Here is a 26,197-nt window from a genome sequence, read left to right on the forward strand (position 1 = left end):
GAAGCTTTAGAATTAAAAGTAGAGCAAATTTTACAGACAGTCTCAAGATGTTCAGCCCCTAGACAATACACACACTCCTTGTGGGCATCTGAATTAGGAATATTATGCCCACAAGAAGTGCACTTTTTGAACCCTATGAGCTCTTTCAACATTTTGGCAAAAAAAAAGTTGAAAAAAGGAAATGTAATTAGATATTTAACAAGGTTTTCTTTACTTAACGAAAAACCCGAAAGATCACTTGAGAGTGACAGAAATCTGCGTCTGTTCACAAAGGCTGAAAATGAGATCTGATGCTTTGGGAATGTGAGGGTGCATTATGGGTAGAGGGAGGATCTCGAGAACTGGATCCTAAGTCTGTAATAAGTAGCAGAGTCAGATCTGAACCCATACATTGAGGAAGAATGAAAAGGACATCAGATCAAGTGTATTAAAATAAAAGAAAGCTAGTAAAAAGTAATTATGCAAATGTATTATACTCCTGGCCTCTATTGTAAGACTTATAGCAAACATAATCTAACACAGTAGATAAAAAACAAAACTGCACCGCCAAGGATGAAGTTACTATCGTATGTAACAATTCAGAAATAAAGTAAAAATAACAAATGGTAAACATGGCAGGGTACTAAAAAATAAAACTCTTCTTTAATAAAGTTTAATAAATTTGGCATCCTTAGCCTTGCCGATGTAGCCCAAGCAGCAGCACATTCCATTTTTAAATGCAGTAAGCCACACATTTTTATAATTCGTATGCAAACATTTGGGCTGTCAGATACGTCTACATAACCATCAAGCAGCTGCAGATGCATGAGATAACTTACAGCCTAGTGGTGTACATTTGCCACACTGCATTTGATGTATGACTGTGCTCTTTACATGTTTTTATGAAAATAAGCATTAAATGAAGCATGTCTGAAAGAAGGCCTTTTGTGGCATGATGGTCCTATCAGACTTACCCACAGTCCTCAGCTAATGATACTTTTTCATTAAAAGATATCCTCTGAGCAGTGAATTTCCCTTTGAAGTGTGCTTTTCATGAGTGCTTGTAGTCTTACAGTGAAAAATGCAATGCAAATGACTGAGTCTGCATTATAATGATCCTGTGCTAATTATCCCATTCTCATTTTTAATTTGCTGAAAGGTTCATGTATACATGCATTGTTCATAGCTTCATCGGAGTTACTAGGCTAATGGTCCTAGGACCTTTACAAGTCTGGTCATGTAATAACCTGAGTACCATTACTGACCATAGTTAGATGGTCATTGTTAGCATAATGATTCTGTGGTCAGCACTGACTGCCCCTCTCCATGAGAGTCATAGGTGCCCCCTCCGGGGTGAATTTACTGTCACCCATCCAGTTGTTAAGGTTGCACTTGGTACATTACCTTACAGTTCTTGTATAACCTTTTGCACATTACCTTGCAGTTTATTCATTTGTACTTTATGAAAGTGCTTGCTGATTTAAAACTTTTAGAAAGTGATTGAACAGAATATCAGACTTTAAGATATGCAGTAAATTATGCCGCCCACCGATTGCTCAATTTCTGTTACCTGTGTTTTGTACAGAGTTAATTTACTACAGTTGCACATGTACACCCAACATCAATATGTTATACATGACTAGTGGTAAACAGAAATTTATAAATTATAGCAGCATATCAAGTATAACTGTGAAAATAAAATGAAATGCAAAGCATAATTGATTATATGTTAAAGTACATATATTAAAAGAAACACAATTAAAAAGAGAATTTGATCTACTCAAAAACACCCAAAAATGTCTCTGTAAAATGAAATATGTCTTTCTGCAGTCATGGTAAATCACGGTACATGATCTTAACAAATTTATTTTGTCAACAAACTATGGGCTTTGACTGGGAAACATAGTAATCTGTAAGAATGTTATATTATTGACAGACACACACACATATATATATATATATATATATATATATATATATATATATATATATATATATCAAATAAAACTTTCAAAATGTCGACTTTCTTATGGTCGAGACTGTGAAGCTGCCACCCCAACTAGCTGGAATTTTGTAAATAATCATATATCATTTGTTAATATGACTGATATGCTTGTTTTACAAATGTAAGAGAACTATATGTTATGTGTATATTAAACTACTAATGCAGAAGTATTTGTTGAACTGGATATTATGTGCTGAGCTTCAAGAATGTAATCACAGTGTACCCTACTGGAAATGAACAGAAATGTATAAAAACTATATTAATGGCAGAAGTTGGAACATACAGAGTTAACTTGCAAACCTTGAAGGAAATAAAGTGAAAAGTAAAGAGTTTTACGACTGTGTTCCAGTGCAGCAAGCAGACACAATGTCTACAGACAGAGGTTTTCCTATTGTCTGGAAACAGAAATAATTACTAGGTTTCAAATGTAAAAGTGTTAATTGTTTTACGACTTCCAGTTCTAGGCAAACTTCTGAAAGATCAGTATTTTTCACAGAGAACTGTTATATTCTGTTGGTATCGGTTTAGCCTGGGAACTGCAGGCAGGTGATAAATATTGATGTCATCCAGCTGACCCAGCAGTAATGTTTTGATATTCATTTGGGAACTCTCTCAGAGATTTGGCATTTTGTATTTTTCTTTGGACCTGAAACATCTATCTTCAGCACTTCTCATTTGCATTTGCCTTGCTCTGTAAGGAAGATTTAGATACAGTATTTCTTTTACAGATAGATAAGAATATAGTAAAGATTAGTTTAGATGTTTTCTGCACTCATTTAAGATTGTGCTGCAATACTGTTTTAAAATATTTCCTGTGATTCTGAACTCTGCAGTCACTGTGCTGAGTTATTGAATATTGTCTTATTCTTTTACTATTTATTATTAAATATACTTAAACCTTTTAATTGTGGCTGGTTTGTTTAGAGATATTTAACCTCTTAGAGTAATTGCATATGTATTTGGTGACACTGTAGAGGCCATTCTTAAATAACCTTGCAAGTCTTGGTCACACCATTTGGATAATAGTAACATTACATACTAAGATTGGGAAGGGCCTTAAAGTAACTGATAAGGGGTTCTGGTGGCAGTCTTAACTACCTTATGGTCTGGGCAGAAGGGGACATAGCTAGTAAACTTGTGCCAGCCTTTCCCATGTGTCTGTGTATAAATCGAATCTCAAGGTGTGTGTGTATGTGTGTGTGTGTGTGTGTGTGTGTGTGTGTGTGTGTGTGTGTGTGTGTGTGTGTGTGTGTGTGTGTGTGTGTCAGCTACTTGGGCAGGGACACGAAGCATTGGTTGGACAGAGAGAGTGCTGGAAGAACTTGTCTTGGAACCCTGATGAAGGACTTAACTCTATAGCTGCGCCAGTGGGGAGTCTTACTGGGGATCTGGAGAAAGAGGGAGAAACCAGCCCCAAAGTGACTGTGATCCCTGTGTGCTCTTAAGGGGAAATTGTACTTAAATGTGTGTGTATTTGTCATCTTCCCAATGTGGACATCCCTCACTGGTGCTAGTGGTGAGAATTGAGGCTCCTTGATTACTGGGCCAGTGCAGGGGCATCACATAGACAATAAGATTGAAGTTTTGAAACTTTGAAACAAAAAAAAATCTTTTTCTTAATGTTTACATACACATATGTGTGTGTGTGTGTGTGTGTGTGTGTGTGTGTGTGTGTGTGTGTGTGTGTGTGTGTGTGTGTGTATGTGTACTCTGAATCTGAAAAAAACACCCATCTTTTGACATACACAAAGTTGTCCACAAAATATCAACTTTGCAAACGTTGATGCACTGCTAAGCATGTGCCAAGAAACAATCTCAGTGCATACAAAACTTGCATTAAAAAGCACAATAAAACATAATTTTTTGCAGGGGGCAAGCCCAACTGCACCCCTCCATACCCCCTGCTAATTATATATACTAAAGCTGAGATAGATAACACAATGTTCAGGAAATATATTTCCCTACCGTGAAGTTGACTAAGCATTATCCCAGAATGATTTTCTCCCATATGGAAATTGGAAATAGCTGCCAACTTAACTCTAAAAGTAGATGCAGCAACTCCTTCATTAAAAAGTTTTGCCAAAAATTCTAGAATAGAATGTATGGGTGCAGAAAAAAGGTCTATGTGATTATTGTTAGCCCATGTAACAAATCTCTGCCATTTACTCCTGTATAATTTCCGTGTGGAAGTTTTATGAGAAAATAACAAGATGTGTTTGACCGGAGAGGAAACTTGGCAATCAGGGGAAATGGAACAGCCAACTGTTTGTTTCAGATTGTCCAGATCGGGGTGACCCTTTCCTGACGGATGGGTCAGAAGGTCTGAAACAGGGTCCAGAATCCATTGTTCATCCAAAAATTAGGCTGTAGAAAGGGGAACCAGATTTGACAAAGACAATAGGGGGTAATTAGGATTATTGTCATCTCCCACAAGCTGACTTTCTGCAAGAACTTGGGAATTAGTGAAATAGGAAGAAAGGCATAAATAAGTCCTGGAGGCCAATAATGAATGAATGCATCCCTTTGTGACTCCCACATGGAGGGATGAGGGCAAAGTAGTTGCTGCATTTGGCATTGTTGGGAGATGCAAAGAGATCACAGCAAGGCTTGCCCCATTTCTGGAAAATCCCTTCTGTAACTTTCTGGCTGAAGGATCACTCGTGTGGCCAAAGAATGGCCTTGTTCAATTTGTCTGCAATCACGTTGGACTTCCCGGGGATGTGCATTGCTTTAAGAAAGCAGTTGAAAGACTTTGCCAGACCATTAGAGCTTCTCAACAAAGGGGATACGATTTGGTTTCTCCCTTTTTGTTTATGTACCAGACTACAAACATGTTGTATGACTGTATTGCTATTGTTCCTAGAGGGAAAGTGTCTTGAAATGCTTGCTACGCTAAAAGCACCATCCTCATCTCTAGAACATTTATGTGCAAATGAGACTTATGTTCCTGCCAGAGGCCTTGGACTGTCTTATATAGATAATGCCCCCCACCCTATCTGGAAAGCATCCTTGGTAACCATGACCTGGGGTTGAGGGGGCATGAACTGTCAGCTTTGAGATACTAGAAATGAGTGAATCTACCAGTGAAGATCCTTCTTGCAAGCATTGGTTATCATTATTTTGTGTGACATTGGAAGCTCCAGGATTGACCATTATGTGGAAAGTAATCATTGAAGTATTCTTATGTGCTGATGTACTAGGGGAATGAGTATGACTGATGCAGCCATTTTTCCCAGTACTTGAAGAACTAGTTTTGCAGAGGCTTGTGTCTTCCTGACTAATAGCCTTACATAGTGAAGGATGTTGTCCACTCTGTCTTGTGGGAGTCTTGCTACTAGTGTAGTCGTGTTTATTTCTGCTCCTATATAATTTAAGTTCTGACATGGTTTTAGAGCAGATTTTTCATAGTTTATGGTAATACCCATAGAGGTGCATAGCTCAAAGGTGTACTCCCTGGCTTGTAGCACATGATACGTGGTCGGGGTGATTATGAGCCAGTTGTCCAGATATGGAAACATGCGGAATCCTCTGCATCTCAAGTGAGCCTCTATTACTGCAATATGCTTGGTGAACACTCTTGGGGCTCTAGTGAGACCAAAGGGCAGAGCTTGAAAGTGGTAGTGACTAGCTCCTAGCCGGAAGTGCAACAACTTTGTGGATCGCCTCTCCTTCAGAATGTGGTAGTAAGCATCCTGAAGGTCTATAGAGCACATCCAATTGTCTATCTCCAGGAATGGAAGTATCGACTGCAGTGTCACCATCTGGAACTTGGTTTTCTGTACAAATTTGTTTAGATTACTAAGATCCAAAATGGGTCTCCATTCCCCTGTTTTCTTTAGAACTAAAAAGAAGCTTGAGTAAGTTCCAGATCCTCTGTACCGTGCTGAGACTTCTAGGATGACTCTTTTTCTTAGCAACTTTTGGATTTCTAATGTTGCTTGTTACTTTTTGACTGGGTGGAACATCTGGAACTGACTTGTTTACAGGAGTGGGAAAGGAGAAGGGAATGATGTATCCTCTGGATATTATGTCCTGTACCCATTTGTCACTTATTATCTTTTGCCAGGTTTCTTGGTGCAGAGACAACCAACCCCTGACTTCCTCCAGAGGCAAGCAATTGGGCACTCCTTCTGGAGTGCTGGAAGTGCCTAACAAAGAAAGATTTCTTGCAGTCCTGATTCTGTGGGCCTCCCCTGCCATGAGGGCGGCATCTTCAATTATTGTTCCCATCTCTGTCTCTAGTGGAACTTTCACCTTGTGTGTCCTGGAAAGTCCTTTTGTGATTTTCTGAGCCACATTTTCCCACTACCTAACTGATGCTTAGGAAAGGATCTGGTAGGTGAGGAAAATGCAGTCCAATGGCTGATAAGGTCATCCCCTCTTGTTCACACCAGGTGAGTGTCACTTTACTTTTGGCCAAAAAAGAGAGGAGCCATCAAAAGGGGCATTTATGAAGGAACATTTGAAGGGCTCTGCAAAATTGCAAAGGAGCATTCAGGCCTGTCTCCTAAGAGAGATGCGTGGACCCATTGCCCTACTTGTTCCATCTGCAGCATATGATATAAGCCTCATGGATGAGTTCACAACTGAATTTAGGGTGGTGAGCTGAACATTGACTCTATCTGCCATCACATCAGCTACAGCTACTTGGAAGGCTAGTTCTTTTAGCAGGTCCCTCTGCAACCTAGTGAAACTCGTAAGGTAATTTAGTGACTGCAAGGCAAAGGTTGCTGATGAAAAGATGTACTTTCCATACCTATCCATAGTCCTAGAGTCTTTATTTGGAGTATGGGAAGTAAATAGTGTGGGAAGAAATAGCCAGGGAATTGTTATGGCTAGACTGATAGCCTAGTACCAAACTATGAACCTATGGATAGAGGAGCTGGTCTCAGAGAGCTCCTTTTTATTGGCCGCCACCACAACCATGGCATCAACTGCTACACCTTTTGTTGAAAGTTTTTATTCTTAGGTGCTGTAATGTACTTATGTGGCCTCCTAGGAGTGGGATCTATGGTGTCTGTGGTCTACCAAGCCTTCCTAGAGACTAACTCCATAAGCTTGTTGAAAGAACGGGACACCCAAGAGGTTGAAGGGTGAGACCCAATAGCCTTCAAGTATACTGACTCCTCAGTAGGAGGGGAGGTGGACTGTCCATCACCCCTCTGCTTTAAAATTTCTAGGATGTCTCCAAAAGAGACATCTTCAGGAGGTGACTGTGGGGACCCTTCTGCATCATTGAGGTTGGTATCAAATGTGACGAACTCCTCTTGGGAGTCAAGATGCTTCCTCTTGCATGTCCTTTTCCAAAGGACCTCCTCAGTTGGTTATTCTGGGGAAGTTTCAGAAAAGTGGACTGTCCTCTGCTAGACATCCTGAGGCTAGGGTCTCTGCTAGCCTGTGAAGATGGTACATGAGAATACAAAGACACCTGTTCAGAGCTGTGAGGAAGATCTGAAGGAGATATTGCCTCAGACTGAGAGGTAGACAGAACCCTCCATATGACTTCAAAGGCAGTCCGCCCCTGTTCTGAAAAACTCCCTGGATCTGACAAGCTTGTTGTCAGAGCTGATGGAATCTCCAGAACAGGAGACAGAAGCTCCAAAGCTGAGGTAGGAGCTGAACTCACCCATGCTGAGGCCCTGAGAGGCAGAGTTGGATCCAGTGGGATCCAAATCAGCCCCCAAGACCCAACCAGAGAGTGTCAGCACCCAGAGGTCTCCTGCTCTGACTGGGTGGAAACAGTCAGGGCAGATATGGATCCGAAGAAGTTATAAGCTCTGGACCTGATACAGACACAAGCTGAATGTTGGAATCTTCCAGCTCTGAAACAGAGGGATGGATCAGAGAAGGAGCAGATGCTGAGGGGAAAGGCTGTGTCTGATCCGTTGCCTTTGGGCTTGGATCTGATAATAATTTGGCTAAAGCAGGCATCTTCAAAAGTCTCTCCACCACCCTATCCACATCCTCATTTGACAGGCTCCTGGTGGACCGAGTAGGGAAGGTAGGTGACCTGGATCTTGCTAAGAATGTTGATAGTAGCAGAGAGTGGACTGGTTCCTGGTTCCAAAATTATTTCCATAATAGTCACTTCACTATCAGTATCTAGTCTTCAGCCTCATCGATACTGCCACTACTTAAAGGCATCCCACGAGGCTCCATTCTTACCCTTCCTCTTATTCTCTGTGTTCATCAATAGACTTCCACTTGATCTACCTCAGCTCTTGCTCTTACTTTATACTGATGACATTGTCCTTTTTCCACTTCAAACATCTCTGTCTTCAATACAATGTGAGCTCCAAGCAGACGACTACTCCTTTATTCGGTGACTTAATAAAAAATAACTATTGCATAATTACTGCAAAACAAAAAGCATGTTCTTTGGTATCAGGAAGAAACTCAGTAGAACGCATGTCTCCCTAGTAATCTTTGATCACCTAAGTACTCCTTTAAGTAAGGAATACTAGCTGTCTTAAGTATCTTGGAATCTGGCTACACCCTTCTCTCAGTTTCCAACAGAATCTTGATGACATGTAAAAAGATGAATCTACTTCTTTTCTAGGTCAAAAAAGATCCCCCATCTCTCTTCTAGTCCAGTGTGTCAGGTATAGGTAAAGGGACATTTTTTTCACAGCTTCAGTATGGTCTCCCATTAGTAAATCCCACATCCAAAAAAAAAAAAAAACACAACAGCCATCCAGCCTATATCAAGTATAATATGTGGATTCATCACCCTCTCTCCTTGAGATGAAGCTCAATGTTTAATGTTGGAAAAAAAGGTAAATGGCTTCAGTTCAAGCAAACAACTCATTTGCTGGTTGGCTTACAGTTGTTCAGATTCTAAATGATTAAACATTTTCTCACTTAGCCACTAAACTTATAAGACAAACTCAGTCCTATAATCTCAGAAACCTCAAAACTGAGGTCTTCTGGTACAATCATCACATTATAAACTACGTTATAGACCATTTTTTCATTGTACTACACTGCAGATTCAGAGAATCTCTCCCTGCAATATTAAAAGATACTTCTTATCCCAAATTGTAAACACAACTAAAAACCCATCTTAAAAATCAAGCAAAATTCAAATGCATTCAGTCTGGGGACATAACCTAACCCACACTATATGCTGTCTAAACATAATCTCTGCATTATAAACTTTTTATATGAAATACGCTTAACTATTTGTCGTATGCTGCTGTGTGTGTATATATATATATATATATATATATATATATATATATATATATATATATATATATACTTTGTATACAAAAGTTTAAATAACATACTTTCTCTATGTATTCAAACTATGCTTGCCAAATGCTGTATAGTTCACAATGTTTTCTATTTGCCAGGCTTAGACTGAAATTAGTCATTTGTAATCGGTGCTCTATCCTGGTTAGGAAATTCAAAGAAACAGAAAGTATACCCCCAAAAGGAGTTCTGTTCAACCCTCCAGTTCCTGTGCAAAACTTGGTTGAGATTAAAAATGTAAGTTATTCAACAAATAATATCGCCCGCATACATTCTGTTTTTGTAATGTTAATAATTTTTTACTGCAGGTTCACCTGGCTAAGAATTAAACAATAAAACCTAGTAAAATCATCTGTTTGCGTTTTGAGGTGCAAACTCAAAGTATACTGAAATTATATATACTTTTAATATTATAATTTAAACAACACCCATGTATCTTCTTTAATCACAAAGTCTGTTTCTCAGAATGTGCATGTATTTGAACTTGTATGGTTTTGCACTTACCAGATTGTTTATTAAATCTGTTGACTGCTCTTGAGACTGGTCCACTAGACGAGACGGTGTAAAGCCGAGAAGTCTAAAAATATATATTAGAAATACAAACATTAAGTACAGCAGATATAGTTTTTGTAATAAGTACATATAAAGCAAATATACAGAATATAGTACAGTTGTGCAAAGTAAACTTATCATAACTTAAGATGCTCAAATGATCACTACTGCAGTAGCATAAGCTATATGGGCTATATCCTGCCAAGGATATAACAGTCGTCCAGCTTCCAAAGCTTCAGGGCACCTACCATTCACCAAAATTGTCTGGCAGCTCAAGTTAAACTGCCTAAAAGACAGGTTTAAAGTGTCAAGCTCTTCATAGCTTTCCAGCCAGCAAGACAGGAAGGCTGAGCTCTGAAAGGACAATGCTATTGCTAGGAAGAACAAAGATAAATGACCACACCCTGGCACAAACAACCAACCAGCAAAAAAAGTGAGATAGAGGGAGGAAGTGGCTAATGCAGCAGTGATCATTTGAGTGTCTACTGTTATGGTAAGTTTGCTTACGCAACTATACCAAGTTCATTATATTGATCACTGCTGCAGTAGCCTAAGCTGTATGGGTAGATTACCATAGCTTACACAGTTTGGGAGGTGGAAGAAGAGTCCAGGAGCCCTTGTAAAATGGTCTTAGCAAAGCCTGATCTAGACCAATAGAAGAAATCGAGCTTATAGTGCTTTGTAAAAGTATGTACAGAGGAAAAAGTTGCTGTTTCTAGAAGACACCTAGAATCCAACTATAACTAATACCAAGGCCCTGGAATAGAGAATCTTGACAATGCCTGAAAGAGGTTTGTTATGGTAAGTATAACCTTAGACAACCATTTGGAAATAGTCTGCTTTGACACATTTTGCCCCTTCTTTGTTACCTTCACAAGAAATGAACAATTGATCTAAAGATCTGAAAAATGTAACTCTGTCAAGATAGTACCGGAGTTGTCTGTGGGTGTCCATAGTAAAGAGTCTCCTTTCTCACCCTCATTTTTAGGTTCAGGAAAGAAAACAGGGAGATGGCTAATTTGGCTTAAAGTAAACTCAGACACTACTTTAGGCATAAATGAAGGATTAATTCTCAAAGAAAAATTGTCCCTGAAGAGAATAAGGCAGGGTTGACTCACCATAAGACCTTGCAACTCTGTAACCTTGCAGAGGTTAGAGCAGTCAATAAAACTGTTTTCTATGACAAGAACCTCAAGTTGGTCAGGTTAGCTGCCTCAGATGGAGCAAGTTTAGATTCTCTAACACAAAATTATGATCCCAAGGAAGAGCCACCGTTATTTTTGGAGGCATCTTATGTAAAACCCCTTTCAAAAACATGTTGACATCAAAATGCATTGAAAGAGGAGGATCCATGGGCAGACATGCTGAAATAGCTGATAGGTGAACCTTGACAGAGGAGTGAGAAAGGCCATAGGATAGTGTCTCACACAAATATTGTAAAACCCAGAGAGCAACTATACCTGAATGGGTGTTGGTTACATTGTTGGCACCAACTAGAAAAGCTTTTCCATTTGCTAATGTATGATTTCCTAGTAGCAGGCTTTCTTTCTTCCATTAGTACCTGCTGCATACCCACAGTAATATGTGCTTAAAGGGGAATTAAAACCCCTTAATGCAGGCAGTCATTTGAAGTTGATTGAGATCAGGGTGTATCAAATACACCTGTTCTTATGTGAGTAGAGCCAGTTTGTGAGGAAACTTGTGATAAATGTCCAGGGCCATTTCAAAAAGAAGGGAGAACCATGGTTGCCTGGACCAGAAGGGAGTCACCACAATGGTCTTGGGAGATTCCTTCTGATTCTTCAGAGCTACCTTGGATATTAGTGGAAAGGGTGGAAAAGCATATAGGAATATTCCTGTCCAAGTGAAAGAAATGGTGTCCATTTTCCAGGCCTTCTTGCAAGAAGTCCTGGAGCAGAATATGGCCACCTGGTTGTTCAGAAAGGAGGCAACGAGGTCTACTTGAGGAACTCCCCACAGATGGATCAAATCTTGGAAGATCCCTGACCTAGTGTCCATTTGTGAGGGTCAGCCATGCCACATAGTTTTGCTCTGATGGAATGTAGAATGCCTGTAGAGTAATATTGGTACTGTGAAACTACATGACAAGCTAACATGGCTAGTCAGTAAAGGGGATACAATCTCGTTCTCCCTTGCTTGTTGATGTACCACATGACTGTGGTATTGTCTTTAACAATTTGAAGAGGTCTCATGGACCAAAGATGATTCAAAGAGTTGAGTGCTTTGATCAAGCATCATCATCATCATCAGCCCCCTTTTTCCCATTTTTTCTACATGGGGTCGGGGTATCGTGTTAACTGTCACCAACTCTCTCGATTCTGTGTCACGCTCCTGCCTTCTTCAACACTCATGCCTGATTGTCACAAATCTTCTTTCACACAATCCATCCACCTCTTTGCTGGAAATCCTTGCTTCTTCTTACCTTCCTCCTGTCTGTCCCAAATCTTCCTCACCAGATTGTCTTCTCCTTTTCTACACATGTGCCCAAACCACCGTAATCTGTTTTCTTTGATCTTTTCTGCAATTCGAGCTACTTTGGCTTCTGCTCTTATGTCCTCATTTCTTTGTCTGTCCCACAGTGTGCATCATGCCACCTTTCTCAGGCACTTCATTTCCATCACCTCTAGCTTCTTCAACTGCTCTGCCTTTACTGCTAAGGTTTCTGCACCATACAGTAGTACTGGTTGCATAACTGTCTTGTACACCTTGCTTTTCAGCTTCTTTGCATTCTTTGCATTCTTCTGTCATAGGCTACACCAGATACTCTATGCCAGTTGGCTGCAGCCCCTCTGATTCTAGCTTTGACCTCTTCATTCAAACTACTCTTCTCCTCAACCACCCCTCCCAGATTCTTGAAGCTGTTTACCTGTTCCACTATCTTCCCTTCTATCTCTATTCTCAGCTTCTTCTGATTTCACCAATTTGCTAGCATTACCACCATCTTATCTGTGCTTAGTTTCATCCCATATGCCTTTATATTTGCATTACATTCTCCTATCCTTTGCTGAAGTTCTAGCTAAGAGTGTCTGCCTGTACTACTGCATTGTCTGCATACAACAGCTTTTTTGATCTGTCCCCTCCAACCTATTTGCTAATGTAGTCCATCACCAGTATGATCAGCAGTGGGCTCAGAGCTGAACTCTGATGTACACCCACTCCCACTGCAAACCCCTCTGTGAGGCTGAACACTATTCATACTTGAGTCACTGGGTCCTTGTACATAGCCTGCACTAATTCTACCAATGTTTGTGGGACTTCAAACCACTGCAGTACTACCCAGATTAGCTTTCTTGGGACCTTGTCATATGCTTTCTCCAAGTCTAGGAATGTACAGTTGACTCTGTCCTCATTTCAAGTATCTGTCTCAATGCAAACATTGGGTCAATTGTGCTGCATCCTGATCTGAATCCGAACTGTTCATCTCCCATCTTACATTCTACTACTCTGCGTATCCGTTTATCAAACACTCTCACCAGAACTTTCATGCAGCGCACCAGGAGTTTGATCCCTCTGTACTGCCCACAGTTGTGGATGTCCCCTTTGTTCCAGTACACTGGCACAAGTATGCTTATTCTCCAGTCATCTGGGATACGCCTTTCTCTCCACACTGATATTATTACCCTCAGGAGCCATTTCTCCCCTATCTCACCTAGCATCTTTATCATATCTGCTGTCACCTCATCTGAGCCTGCTGCTTTCCCTGACTTCATCTTCCTTAGTTCTGTTCTTACTTCTTCTAAGGTGGGCTCCTCTTCTTCTCTAACTGTAGGCTGTTTCTGGAGCAGTACAGCTTCGGTGGGGTTTTCTTCATTCAGAAGCTGCTGGAAATACTCTTTCCATCTGCCTTTGATGTCCTGTGGACTGCTAAGCAGGTTGTTGCTGGCATCCCTTATGAAGAGTGTCTGACTATCTTCTTTATCTTGCTGTCATTGCCTTGCAACCTGATATAGTTTCTTTGTGCCCCTTACTGAGTCACTTTCCAGAAGTTAGTAGAGTGCCTCTGATGCCCTATTCTTTGCTATTGCAACTTATTTCTTAGCTTTCAAGAACAACAAACGTCTAGGTATAAGCCAGAATTTAATAAAACAGTAAAAATCTTACAGTAACACGAAAAGCACTCTAGCGCCTCAGCTTCACATAAACCTTCAAGGAGTTAGTTTTAGCTTCTTTGTTAGCCAACCAGTAGTCCTTCCTAGCCTGGTTGGTCTTTCCTATCTCACATTTTTTTCTGCACTCCTTCTTTCTTTTGATGACTTCCTGGACTTCTGCATTCCACCACCAGCTTTCCTTATGTACCTTATTTCCATACCTGGCTCAGCCACATATCTATTCTGTAGTCCTAACACATGCTGTTTGTAGGTACTACCACTCCTCTTCAACTCCACCTATTTCCTTCTCTTCTTGGGGTGTTAGAGCCCTGAATAATTCCTTGAACTGCTGCACTTTCTCTCCAGTCAGCTTCCCGATCTGCAGTCTGGTCTCTGTTGACCTTAGAGCCTTCTCTAACCACTGCTTGTAGCTGATTGTGGCAACTAAGTGGGCCGACTGTTTCACTGGGGATGACTTTGCAATCATGGATTCTACCCCAGTCCTTTTTCCCAACTAGGAGGAAGTCAACCTGAGTTGCATGTTGGCTACTCTTGTATGTGATCTTGTGACTGTCTCTCTTTCTGAACCATGTGTTGGCTACTATCAAGCCATTTGCCAAAGAGAAGTCTAGAATGGATTCTCCTTCTTTATTCCTGTTACCCCACCCATGGGACCCAGGCAGTCCTCATATCCTGTTCTGTCTGTCCCGATATGTCCATTCAAGTCACATTCAAGTCACCCCATTACCAAAATTAATTCATGTTGTCCTGCTTTATCTAGTAGGTTCTAGTAGGTCCTATATTTTCCTTACTATCACAACCCTACTGTGGAGCATATGCTGAGATTAAGAGTACTGCCCTATCATTACACTGGAGTCAGATTGCTATGAGTCTGTCATTAATTCTGATAATATCCCTCACAGCTTTCTAAAGCCTCCCTCTCACCACAATTCCTACGCCATTTCTAGCCTTCCGAGTCTGGATACCAAGCCAAATGGCTTTGCTGCACTGCCCTTCCACCTCATCTCTTGGACACATAGGATGTCCAATCATGTCATCCACTTACCAGCTGTGTCCTGTGTCCTGTCAATGAACCTACATTAAGTGTAGCAATTCAGGTTGGTTTTATGTCTAGCAGAGCCAGGTAACCCAGGCTGGGCAACTAGACACCGGACAGGCAGCTTATTGGCCCAGGGCTGCTTGGCTTTATAGCAGGTGCACATTTGCCAATGGGGGCACATATACCCCTCTCACCGTTAGCAAGGGTCCCTCGAATGGGTGAGAGTAGGCCGGGTCCTCAACCCACTTATCACTGGTAACTACCCATGCCCATTTTTGGTGACACATTGAGTGGCTAGCCCTGCCATGGCATGCAGTCTGTGATCCATGTTCTCCTATCTTGAGGATACTGCACATCACAGTAGATGCCCAAAACGGTTGGTCTGCACAACTCTTCCCCCTATAGGGCACCATGTAGAGTCTGTGCTGCTGCCCAGAGCTCCATTCATTGGTGAGTTTGAGATGGAAATACTCAGCATGTTTTTCAGACATGGGAGAAACCCCATGGAGACACAGGGAGAACATGCAATCTCCAAACAGGCATTGGTCGGAGGTCAGGATCGAACCTTGTACCTTGTGCATGGGAGACGAAGACTTCAAAAACTAAGCCATCTGTGCCTTGATCAAGCATCTCTTTTATATTTATGTGCTTGCATTTGTCCTTGATGTCCCACACACTAAGCACTTTTACTGCCATCGAAAGCACTCCTCAAGCAAAGTCCAAGCCATCTGTGATGACTGACTGCTTTGGAGCAGGAACAACTGGATTTAAGAATATCTGTTGTCTCTACTAAGTAACCTCTCTGCTGATAAACACCAATACTGGGATCTGAAAAGACAAGCGGTGTTAGTGTTTTGAGACCAAAGAGAATTCAGATACCAATGTATCTTTCTCATGTGGAGTTAGGAGTCATGGAGTCTCTGGTTGCCAGGGGTATCAAGAGAATAACAGAATTTATGGGACCTAAAATCCTGAGTTAATCCTTCACAGTGACAAAAGTCTAAGTGGAAAACACTAGAGATAGATCTAGATAAAGATTTATTTATTTTTTTCCTGTGGAGTAAAAGGTCTTTGAACTGTGGTTTCTAGTTGATATTCCAGAAACACAATATTGTGAGAAGGAGTCCCAGCTTGTGTAAGACATCTCTCACCCAAGAGGGAGATTCATGACACTTCGAAAATGACTATGTAAAGATAAGCAAGTCATGTAAATAAGGAAAAGTGAGTATACCATGTGGCCTGCAGTGAGCTATAACTGGAGTTAGACACTTTGTGAACACTCTCGTTGCAGTGGATAGTCCAAAGTGTAAGGCAGAGAACTGATAATGTGATCCAGACAGACAGAACCACAAGAAACACCTAAAATCTGGATGAATGGGAATGTGATGATGTGTGTTTTAAATTTCACATTACAAGGAGACTTAAATGAGAAGGGGATACAGATTGTGAAGTGACATCATTTTGAATTTGGGCACTATCACAAACAGATTTAGGAAGGGAATATCCAGAACTGGTCTCCAAGCATTTTCTTTCTTCAGCATTAAAAACAACATTGAATAAAACCCCTTTCAAACCTGGAAAGGGAGGCCAGATTCTATCACTTCCCAGAATAGCATGAAATGAAGGACAGGCAGAAAGAAAAGAGTCGTGTCTGGATGATGAGGGATTACTCCTGAGAAAGAAGGAATTTCCTCCTACTGCCTTATGTAACTTCGATGAATAGTCTTCAGAGCCCATTCATCTGAAACTATCTGTTGCTAAAGAGAAAATGGAGAGTCTGACTTCCTGGAAGAAAAAAAATGTTGACAGGGTGGGAGGGGGGAACAGTAATTCTGACTTATTGGACTGTCCTTGGCTTTGGGAGATTCCAGAATTCGTCTTGGAGCCCCCTTGCTATTTCTTCTATTTAGCTGTATTTTGTTGAGTTGGAATCAGAAATCTGTGGAGAAAAAAACTGTATCTGTCCATACATCCTCCTGTTCAGATACAGAATCTTGAATCTCCTCAGAAAAGGAAGTATCCCACTTTCTTTTACCAGAGACTACTTTAGAAAAAAGATCAATAACCTGAATAAAACCCTGAGCCCAACCCAGTAAACTACTACTGTATAAGGAAGTTTAAGAAGAAGGAGATACATTCCTAGTTTTCTGTTTATTTTTTGATAGGAAAAATGGGACAAACAGTACTATATATGGCAGTAGCAACTTTCCCAGGTATGGGCACAACTTTCTGACAAAACAGAAAAATCTTCCCTGTTCCATCTCCCAGGACCAACAAGAGTGGTCCTCCCTTGCCCTTGTCCCTTGAGGGGAACCCAATAGCCTCAGAGAACCTGACTAAATGTGGTACATAGTGGTTGTAGTAGCTAACCAAAAGGGTACAGAGGAAAAGAGTTTTTCTGAGGTACAACTAATGGCCACAGCAGAGTCAACCACCTGTGGCTGAGGCAAACTGCTAGCCTGCTGGGGTGTCAAAGGCTATTTATTTAACCTTTTCTTTTTGTGGCTAAAAGAAGGACCGAGCATGGGACTGAGAGATTGTTCCATGGTCAAGTTTAAAATGATGCCTCTTTCCCAGGGAAGGCAAGCAACAAATGCAGGTAAAAAAAAAAACAAAATTCTTTAAAAGTCACTTTTTCAAAAATAAATGTAGTAAAAAGCTTTGCCAGCCCCACAAAAATAAAATGCATATAATTTCTCCACAGAAAACATTTTTACAATTACTATAAACGACTTTTAAACTACAGGAGAAAATCGCTCCAATTAAAAAGTACAACACAGTATTGTGACAGTCTGATAAAAGACAAACTCCTAGCTTTAAAATAACTTTCTTGAAGAAAAATGTATTAAAAATAAACAAAAATTAAATGATTGAAGGGTTTTCTCCAAAGAGAATTTATTTGCCCAACAAAGGAATAGCACAAGCTGACCATCAATAGTTGAAATCCTCAGAGGAGCATATTCTTCAGTGGCAGTAAAGCTCTGAAGGGCTTGGTGTCCAAACTTGTCTTTTAGTCAGCTTAGCTTGAGCTACTTGAAGCTTTGGAAGCTGGCTGGGTGCTATATCCCTGTCAAGATATAACTCAGACAGCTTGAGCTACTGCAGCAGTAATAATTATAAAGAAAATCTAAAGATTCAAGATCAGAGCAAAAAATGTCCCAAATATTACAAGCACTTCATTGTACAGATGAACAAGTAGTACCTTCTAGAATAATTCTAGAATCTAACTCTTTCCAAAAAGCCATAGATGAAGCCAAGGCTCTGGCAGAGTAGACAGTGACCCTTCCTGAAATAGATATGTTATACTGAGTATAATAAAAGAGTCTATATTAAATCAGCGAACGCTTAAAAAAGTGAACACTGATTTATTGACCCTCTAAGTGAAAGCTGAAAATCCTGAACACTCGGAACAGTGATTTTTTTCCCAGGGAAAAAAATTGCTGGGCCATTTTTGGGGCTTTACCATTTCCTCCACTGTGGTGCGATCTCGAGTTGGTATAGTTAAGTGGGGGGGGGGGCAAAGTCCCCCACTTTATGTACTGTTTTGAAGTTTTTTTTTTTTTTTTTTTTTTTTTTGTGGAACAGTGATTTTTTTCCCAGGGGAAAAAAATCGCTGTTCCGAGTGTTTGGGATTTTAAGCTTTCGCTTAAAGAAGGTTGATAAATCAGCGTTCACTTTTTTAAGTGTTTGCTGATTTAACATAGACCCTAATAAAAGATAATAGCCATAGGCAACCATTTGGAAAAGTCTGCTTTGACACAGGTTGTCCCTTCTTCTTACCTTCATAAGAAATAACCAATGTATTGGAAAACTGAAATATTTAGTACCGTCAAGACAGTACCTGAGTTGTCTGTGGACATCCGTGTTATGGAGTATCCATTCTTCCTCATTTTTAGTTTCAGGAAAGAGAACGTCGAGAATGATATTTTGGCTTAAAGTACCACATTAGACATAAAAGAAGGATTAGTTCTCAAAGAAACCTTGTTGTTATAAAAATGAGATAGGGTTGACTCACCATAAGAGGTTGCAACTCAGATACCCTTCTTGCAGAGATCAGAGCAATCAATAAAATGCTTTATATGTTAAGAACCTCAAATCATTCAGATTAGCTGGTTTAAATGGAGCAAGTGTTAGCTTCTCTAACAAAAAATTAAGATTTCAAGGATGAGTAAACAGTTTACTTGAAGGCCTCTTGTGGAAAACCTTTTTCAAGAACATTTTAACATGAGAATCATTGAAAGAGGAGAGACATTGGCAGACATGCTGAAATGATCCAAAAGTAAACCTTGATAGAGGAATAAGAAAGGCCATAGGATGGAAACTCACACAAATATTGTAAAACCAGAGAAAAACTGACTCGGAATGGGTGCTTGGTATTTTGCTGGCACCAACTAGAAAATTATTTTCCTTTTCCTAATGTCTGATTTTCCAGTATCAAGCTTTCTTGCCTGCATCACTACCTGCTGCACATCCCCAGTAAAAAGGTGTCTAAAAGGAATTAAGGCTCTATCATCCAAGCAGGCAACTGAAGATGATTAATGTTGAGTTGTATCAAACACCCATGTTCTTGTGTATGTGTATCCAGTCTGTGAGGAAGCTTAAGATAACTGCCCACAGCCATTTATAAAAGAAGAAAGAATCAGGGTGCCTGGCCAGAAGGAAGTCATCATGATGATCCTGGAAGATTCCTTCTGAATCTTCTGAAATACCCTAAATATTAATGAAAAGGGTGGAAAAGCACAGAAGAACATTCCTGTTCACAGAAAAGAAAAGGCATCTGTCTTTCAGGCCTTCTTGCATGGAGTCCTGGAACAGAATTTTGCCAGATGATTGTTCAGTTAGGAGGAAAAGTGTTCTAATTAAGGAACTCCCCACAGGTGGATCAAATCTTGGAAGACTACTTGATCCAGTTTCCATCTGTAAGGGTCTGCCATGTTCTTGCTAAGCTTGTCTGCCACACAATTATTTTCTGACAGAATGCAGGATGCCTGTAGAGTGAGATTGTGCTGTGAAACTATATCCGAAGCTAACATGGCTAATCTGCAAAGACAAATATGACATGGCTCTCCCTTGTTTGTTGATGTACCACATGATTGTGGAATTGTATGAAACCACTTGAAGAGGTCCCAGGGACCAAAGATAATTCAGAAGTTGAATACCTTGATCACAGCAAGCATCTCCAAGATATTCATGTGTTTGCATCTGTCCTTAATGTCCCACACCCCCTGCACTTTTTCCCATCCTGAGACTGCTCGGCAAGAAAAGTCCAAAGCGTCTGTAGTGACTGACTGCTTTGGAGCAGGTAGGGAGAAGGAGAGAACTGGATTCAAGAATATCTGTTCCTTCCATCACAATATCTCTTTTCTGACAACCCTAGTATTGGGATTTGAAAAGATACAGGGTGTTGATGGTGGTACCAAGGAAATTTCAGATACAACTTTATCTTCCTCATGTATAGTCAAAAAAATCCTTGGTGCCATAAGACCAAAAATCCAAAGGTATTACCTAGCAGTGGCCAAAGGCTGAGTGGAAATATTTAGAAATAGATTTAAATAAAGATATATTTTTCCTGTGGAAGAAACACTCTTTGAACTGAGGTATTTAGTTGACATCCCAGGAACACAATCCTGTGTGAGGGAGTCTAGAAAGACTTTTGAATGTTCTCTTGGAATCCAAGCTTGTATAACAGTTGTCTAACCACAGAAAGAGATTCCTGATACTTTGAAAAAGATTCTACAAAAACAAGCAAGTTGAATAAATATGGAAAAAAAAAAAACAGATAACCTCTATCCTGCAATGAGCTGTAACTGGAGCTAGACAGTTTAAGAACAACCTCGGTGCAGTGGATAGTCCAAAGTATATGGCAGAGAACTGATAATGTGATCCAGACACATGAAACCTTAACCTTAAGAAACATCTAAATTCTGGATGATTAGGTATATGAAGAAGAACAGGTGGAAACAAAAGAGTCTGATCTAGGGGAAGAAGAATGACAACTGGAAAGGAATAATTTTCTCTCACTACCATCTGTAACCTTCGCTGAAGGTTGAGGAGTTGGGCTGGCAACTCAGCACGATAAAAAAAAATCGACTGCCAATCATTAGCGGACCAGAGTTCCGCTGTGGCGACCCCTAACCGGGAAAAGTCGAAAAGACAAAAAAACATCTGTAACCTTGATGAATGATTTTCAGAACCCATTTTTCTGAAAAAAATCTATTGCTAAACTGAAAAATGGAGATTCAGGCTTTCTGGATCAAAAAAGGAGTCAGGTGGGAGGGCGTTCCAAGGGCTATAAAACAGTCATTCTGACCTGCTAGACTGTCCTTGGTTTTGGGAAGCTTGAGGCTTCTCTTTGGAACTCCCTTGCCATTTCATCTTAAATGTCTGCTTACCCAACTTTGTTAAGTCTGGTTAACCTGTTTTATACCAAAACTGGATGGGAATATATAAAATCCCTTGGATTGTGAGAAGTACTGGAGGAGACACAAAAGGGAATTTGTGATGATTAAGGTGCAGCAACATTGAAAGTATGTATTATCTAGACTTATATTGATTAAAGTCTAGTAGAGAAACCCTGTATATGGCATGAGTGCATAGAATAGTACAATAAGCATATAAAGAAATATAGTTCAGAAGGAAAAATTGGATGAGGAACAAGAAATTCATCCCTGGTTTGGTACCTATGTCTCTAATGGACACAAACAACCCGTAAATGGTTCATATCCCAGGCCCTAGTTTGTAAATGTTTCATCTTCCAAGCCCCTGGTTACACTTATCAAGGGTACCAGAATTTTTTAGAGACTTAGGATGCATGGCTAGGCTTAAAAAGATCATTATGGTTGTTAGCACAGTAAACACCCATGAACCTATAAACCAAAAAAGACAGACTATTTTAGGTCTGATTGTGAGGAAGAACATGTAAGGCAATAGAGGAGGAGGAAGAAGAGGAGAAGAGGTTGTTCATATGATAATAGGATGTCTACTAGGCTAAAAACCACTATGGCCTTTTTAAGCCTAGCCATGCATCCCAAATCTCTGACAAGTTTTGCTACCATTGATAAGTGTAAGCATGGGCTTGGAAGGTGAAACATTTACAAGCAAGGGCCTGGGAATAAACCACTTAACAGGTTGCCTTTGTCCATTAGAGACATAGATATCAAACCAGGAATGAATTTTGTGTTACCCTTCTAAATGTCCAAGTTACACTAGAATTGGGTTAGGGAGGAATTCTGCTTCACATGGATGGAGAGCCTGTTCCAGAGAAGGGGTAGTCTCTGGGATACCTACCTGTCTCTCCAGCAGATCCTATTTATATCACAGGCAAGGTTTAAGTTCTTAGAACAAGTAATTCTGGCGATGTTTGTTTTCCAATATGCAGGAAGCCCATCAGGGTGGGGTCCAACAATGCCTTGTATGGCAGGCACAGATCTCCCCTGAATAGCCTGTAGCCTTGTGGAAAATAAGGGATTTGATAGGAGTGAAGATGAAAGTGGGGAAAATGATGACAGTAAAATGAGAAAGGAGGGGGAAGTTGTAAAAAAAGGTTTGTAAAATGTAAAATAAATAAATAAATAAATAAAATAAATCATTGCAGAAAACAGATTTGAAACATTAGGAGAGGGAGTGGATTTCGGGGCATATATTTTTATGGAAAGAAGAAAAGTGCAGAACAAAAGTTCACTTGGAGAATGAATTAAAATAATGAAAAAAAAAAAAAAAAGAAAAATTCCCAAGGGGGGAAAAAAAAGGAACTGAAAGAGAAATGTGAGGATTCTGTCAGTTAATGTGAACAGCATTAAGAATCAGACTAAAAGACTGTATGCATCGTAATAGTGTGAAGGATAAAAACAGGATATTATTGCTCTGTTAGATATGAGATATCTAAATTTGGAAGAAAGATGACAGTGGGAAAATTGTGAGGAGAGAAGGTGGTGTGGAGTTTTGTGAATTGACAGATGTTCTGGGGTAGCAGTATTATGGAAAGATGGCAATGTAAAAATTTAAGACTGTATACTAATGATACCAGGGGGAGCTATCATAATTGATTTGTTAATAGCAGCTAGGTATTAGGTTAGTTTTTGTGTATACTTTACACAATGCAAGAAGAAAGAAAAAATACTTGAATACATTATGTACATATGCTGTTCTTAATGAGTTGATCATCATGATGGGAGACTGTGATGTAAGGTGTAACAGATAAAAATAGGTGATGTTAAAAAGATGTGTGCGGAAAAGAAACTATAAGCTTTTAGAGGAAATATTAGAAAAAATACATTTTGAAATGGAGAAGGTAGAAAATGTGACTGTAGTAAATGGATTTTCTGACCATTTAGCTATATAGATAGTTAGGACAATATGAGGCATTGATTAGAGAGGGGATTTTCTTCACAAAATGACACGGAATATGTTAAATACTGAAATGTTTGCAGTAGAATTTGGGCAGTTGTGGAATGGTTATCTAACAATGAAAGCTTTTAATATGACATGGAAACAGTGGGTGGTGGTATTTAAAGAAAAATATAGAAAATGTATATTTAGAAATAGAAAGATAATTGAGGAAATATATAAAGAGAAATATAAAAAATAATGGGTGATATAAATGTTTGGGAAAGAATGAGGAATGATTTTCAAGAGGTTAGAGTTGTATGAAAAAATAGAGAATTAGGTAAACTTTGCACAGATAACATTATTTCTTAAGAAATAAGATGTCCATTTTTAGCAAAGTCTGTTTGGGAAAAAAAGTTTAATTAGAGTTTTAAAGGGTGAGAATGGGTGTGAAAGATATACTCCGAGATAATACGAATTGTAGAGATATAGTTTGATGATATGTATGGATGTACAGAGAAGAAGAAAGCTGAGGTTTGGGAAGTGGGAATGACTGATGAAGATTAAAAGTTAATGTTAAATAAAGGTATTACTATAAAAGAGTTTGATGAACTGATCAATTCAGTAAATGTGGAATCTATACCAGGAACAGACAGTAAAGATATAGGTTGTAGAAAGAAACGAAGGAGGAATGGAGAGAGATTTCTGTGGAAGTATTAAATGGGTGATTGGAAAAGGGTATAAAAAAGGCAAATGTTTTTGAAGGAATGGTTAAATAAATTTAAAAAAGTGAAAACAGTGAAATAAAACATGGTATCTGATAACTTTGATTAATATGAATTATGGAAGTCTTATCTTATGAATATATTACAGAAAAGATTAGAAAAAGTTGTATATAGGAGAAGGAAGTTTTCGTATAAAGGGTAGACACAGTAAAGAAATATTCTGGATAGTGAGATAGGTAGTGGATCAAAGGATTATGGGAGGTTACTAGGGTAATGCCCTACTGCCTTTTTAAGCCTAGTCAATCATGCCCCAATTTTCTAATTATCAATGCCCAAGAACTAGAACTGTTTTGGTATATGCCTGTACCTTAGAGCATCTACAAGCTGTCCTTATCCATAATGGACACATATAACAAACAAGGGGTGAATTTTTGATTTCCCATCCTTTGGTCCAAACTGATTTTGAATAGCTTAAAGAATAGTTCTGTTTCATATGAATATATTACAGAACTGAGAGATTCCCGACACTGTGAAAAAGACTATGTAAAGATAAGCAAGTCATCTACTTGTGAAAAAATATGAATAGCTTGCAGTCTACAGTAGGCTATCACATGAGCTTTGTGAATACCCTTGGAGCAGTAGATAGACAAAAGAGTAATGCAGAGAACTGAATGTGATTCAGATACAGAAAGCCTTAAGAAACATCTGAACTGTGGATATATAGGGTTGTGAAAACATGCAACATTTAAATCTAAGGTCACTGGAAAACTCAAATGGGGAAGGAGGGGTAACACGTTGTGAAGAGACAGCATTCTAAACTTGGAAAATATCACAAACTAATTCAGAAAATAAAGGTACAAAACATGACCCAGCAAATCGTCTTTATTTGCACTGATTGTCTTAAAATAAAAACCTTTCCCTAATCAAGGAGGAGGCACAGCATCTATCACTCCTTGAGCAACCATATGCTGAATTACAGGAGGGAAAAGAAAAGTCTGATCTGGTGGATAAGGAGGAATTCCCAGAAACAGTTACTGCCACATCTGTAACCTTGATAGATCGCATTCAGACATCTGTCTATCTTCTGGCAAAATGTTCAAACTTTCTGGAAGGATTAATGGACTACCAGGGTGGAAGGGTATTGGAAATCCTTCGTACAGTGATTGAGACTTATTATATTGCCCTTGTTCTGGGGGGTTTGATTTTCTTTTTGGAACCTCTCTGTCAATGTGTTTTACATATTTCCTTACTACCTTTCTGGGGCTGTTTATTTTGCTTTTTTTAGTAAAGATGTGGAGGGGTATTGATGTCTTTGGCAAACTTGGAGAAGGAGGCTGAAAATTCTGGGAGATTCCTTGAATCAACTTTCCTCTCTCAGCACACCTTTTAAAGAGCTCTGCAGCAGAAGGTAAAACAACTACCTCCTTATCTAAGAGAAAATTCAAAATCTGTTTTGACATCCTATAGGAGATTTTGAGAATGCAGCCAGGCAAACTTCTTCATGACAGTTCCAGTGCCAGCTCTGGAGGTGGCATTAACAGAATCATATGCACATTTCAGACAGTGGGTAACCACTTGAGACACTGAAGACACAATGTTATACAAAGCAGACTTCTCTTCACAAGAGGAAGCAGATGCAAAAGTACTCCTCATACTGTCATGAGAGACAAGCATAAACTTCAACACATGAGCCTGGCAGCTGAGAATTCTAAAAACAAGTGTTGCAGAAGAATACACTTTTTCCCAAACTTATCAAAAGTCTTCCCATCTTTGTCAGAAGGACAGGGATTAGCATTAGCCATATGTTTATCAGCAGCTGTATTCATTTAACCAATAGCTGCTGGGGCATATTTGGGATGAATGTATAAAACTTTAAAAGACTGAGGCACTTTATAAATTCCTTTTGCTTTTTGGGGACTGGCAGGCTGGTTATCAGGGAAACTGCAGGCTCTGGCATTTTGTAGCAACTTATGATACATCCTTAGGGACTGAGAAACATCAATGTTTCCCACTGAAACAACCGATTCATTCTAGAAATAGTTTAGAGAAAGTTAATCATTCAAAAGTACTGGCCAAAGTCATATTTTCCTAAGAATCAGTATTTTGTGGAGACATCACATGATCTGTACTTTCATAAACAGTTTGAGGATCATCTTTTTCAATCTCTTTAGAAAATGAAGAAGCCCTT

The 26,197-nt window shown here is 39.5% G+C and overlaps 1 protein-coding gene across 2 annotated transcripts in view; it reads right to left on the reverse strand.

Moving 5' to 3' along the window:
• LOC122794329 (mucin-3A-like) overlaps window positions 1-26,197 on the reverse strand; it is a 1,511,548-nt gene that overhangs the window by 117,590 nt on the left and 1,367,761 nt on the right. For both annotated transcript variants that reach the window (XM_044062634.1, XM_044062633.1), the window contains one exon: window positions 9,743-9,815. In XM_044062634.1, coding sequence (XP_043918569.1) covers window positions 9,743-9,815 — 73 coding nt within the window. The remainder of the gene's footprint in view (window positions 1-9,742; window positions 9,816-26,197) is intronic.

Source organism: Protopterus annectens, chromosome 2.part1 (genome assembly GCF_019279795.1).
Source record: "Protopterus annectens isolate FY-2018-M chromosome 2.part1, PAN1.0, whole genome shotgun sequence".
NCBI lineage: Eukaryota > Metazoa > Chordata > Ceratodontiformes > Protopteridae > Protopterus > Protopterus annectens.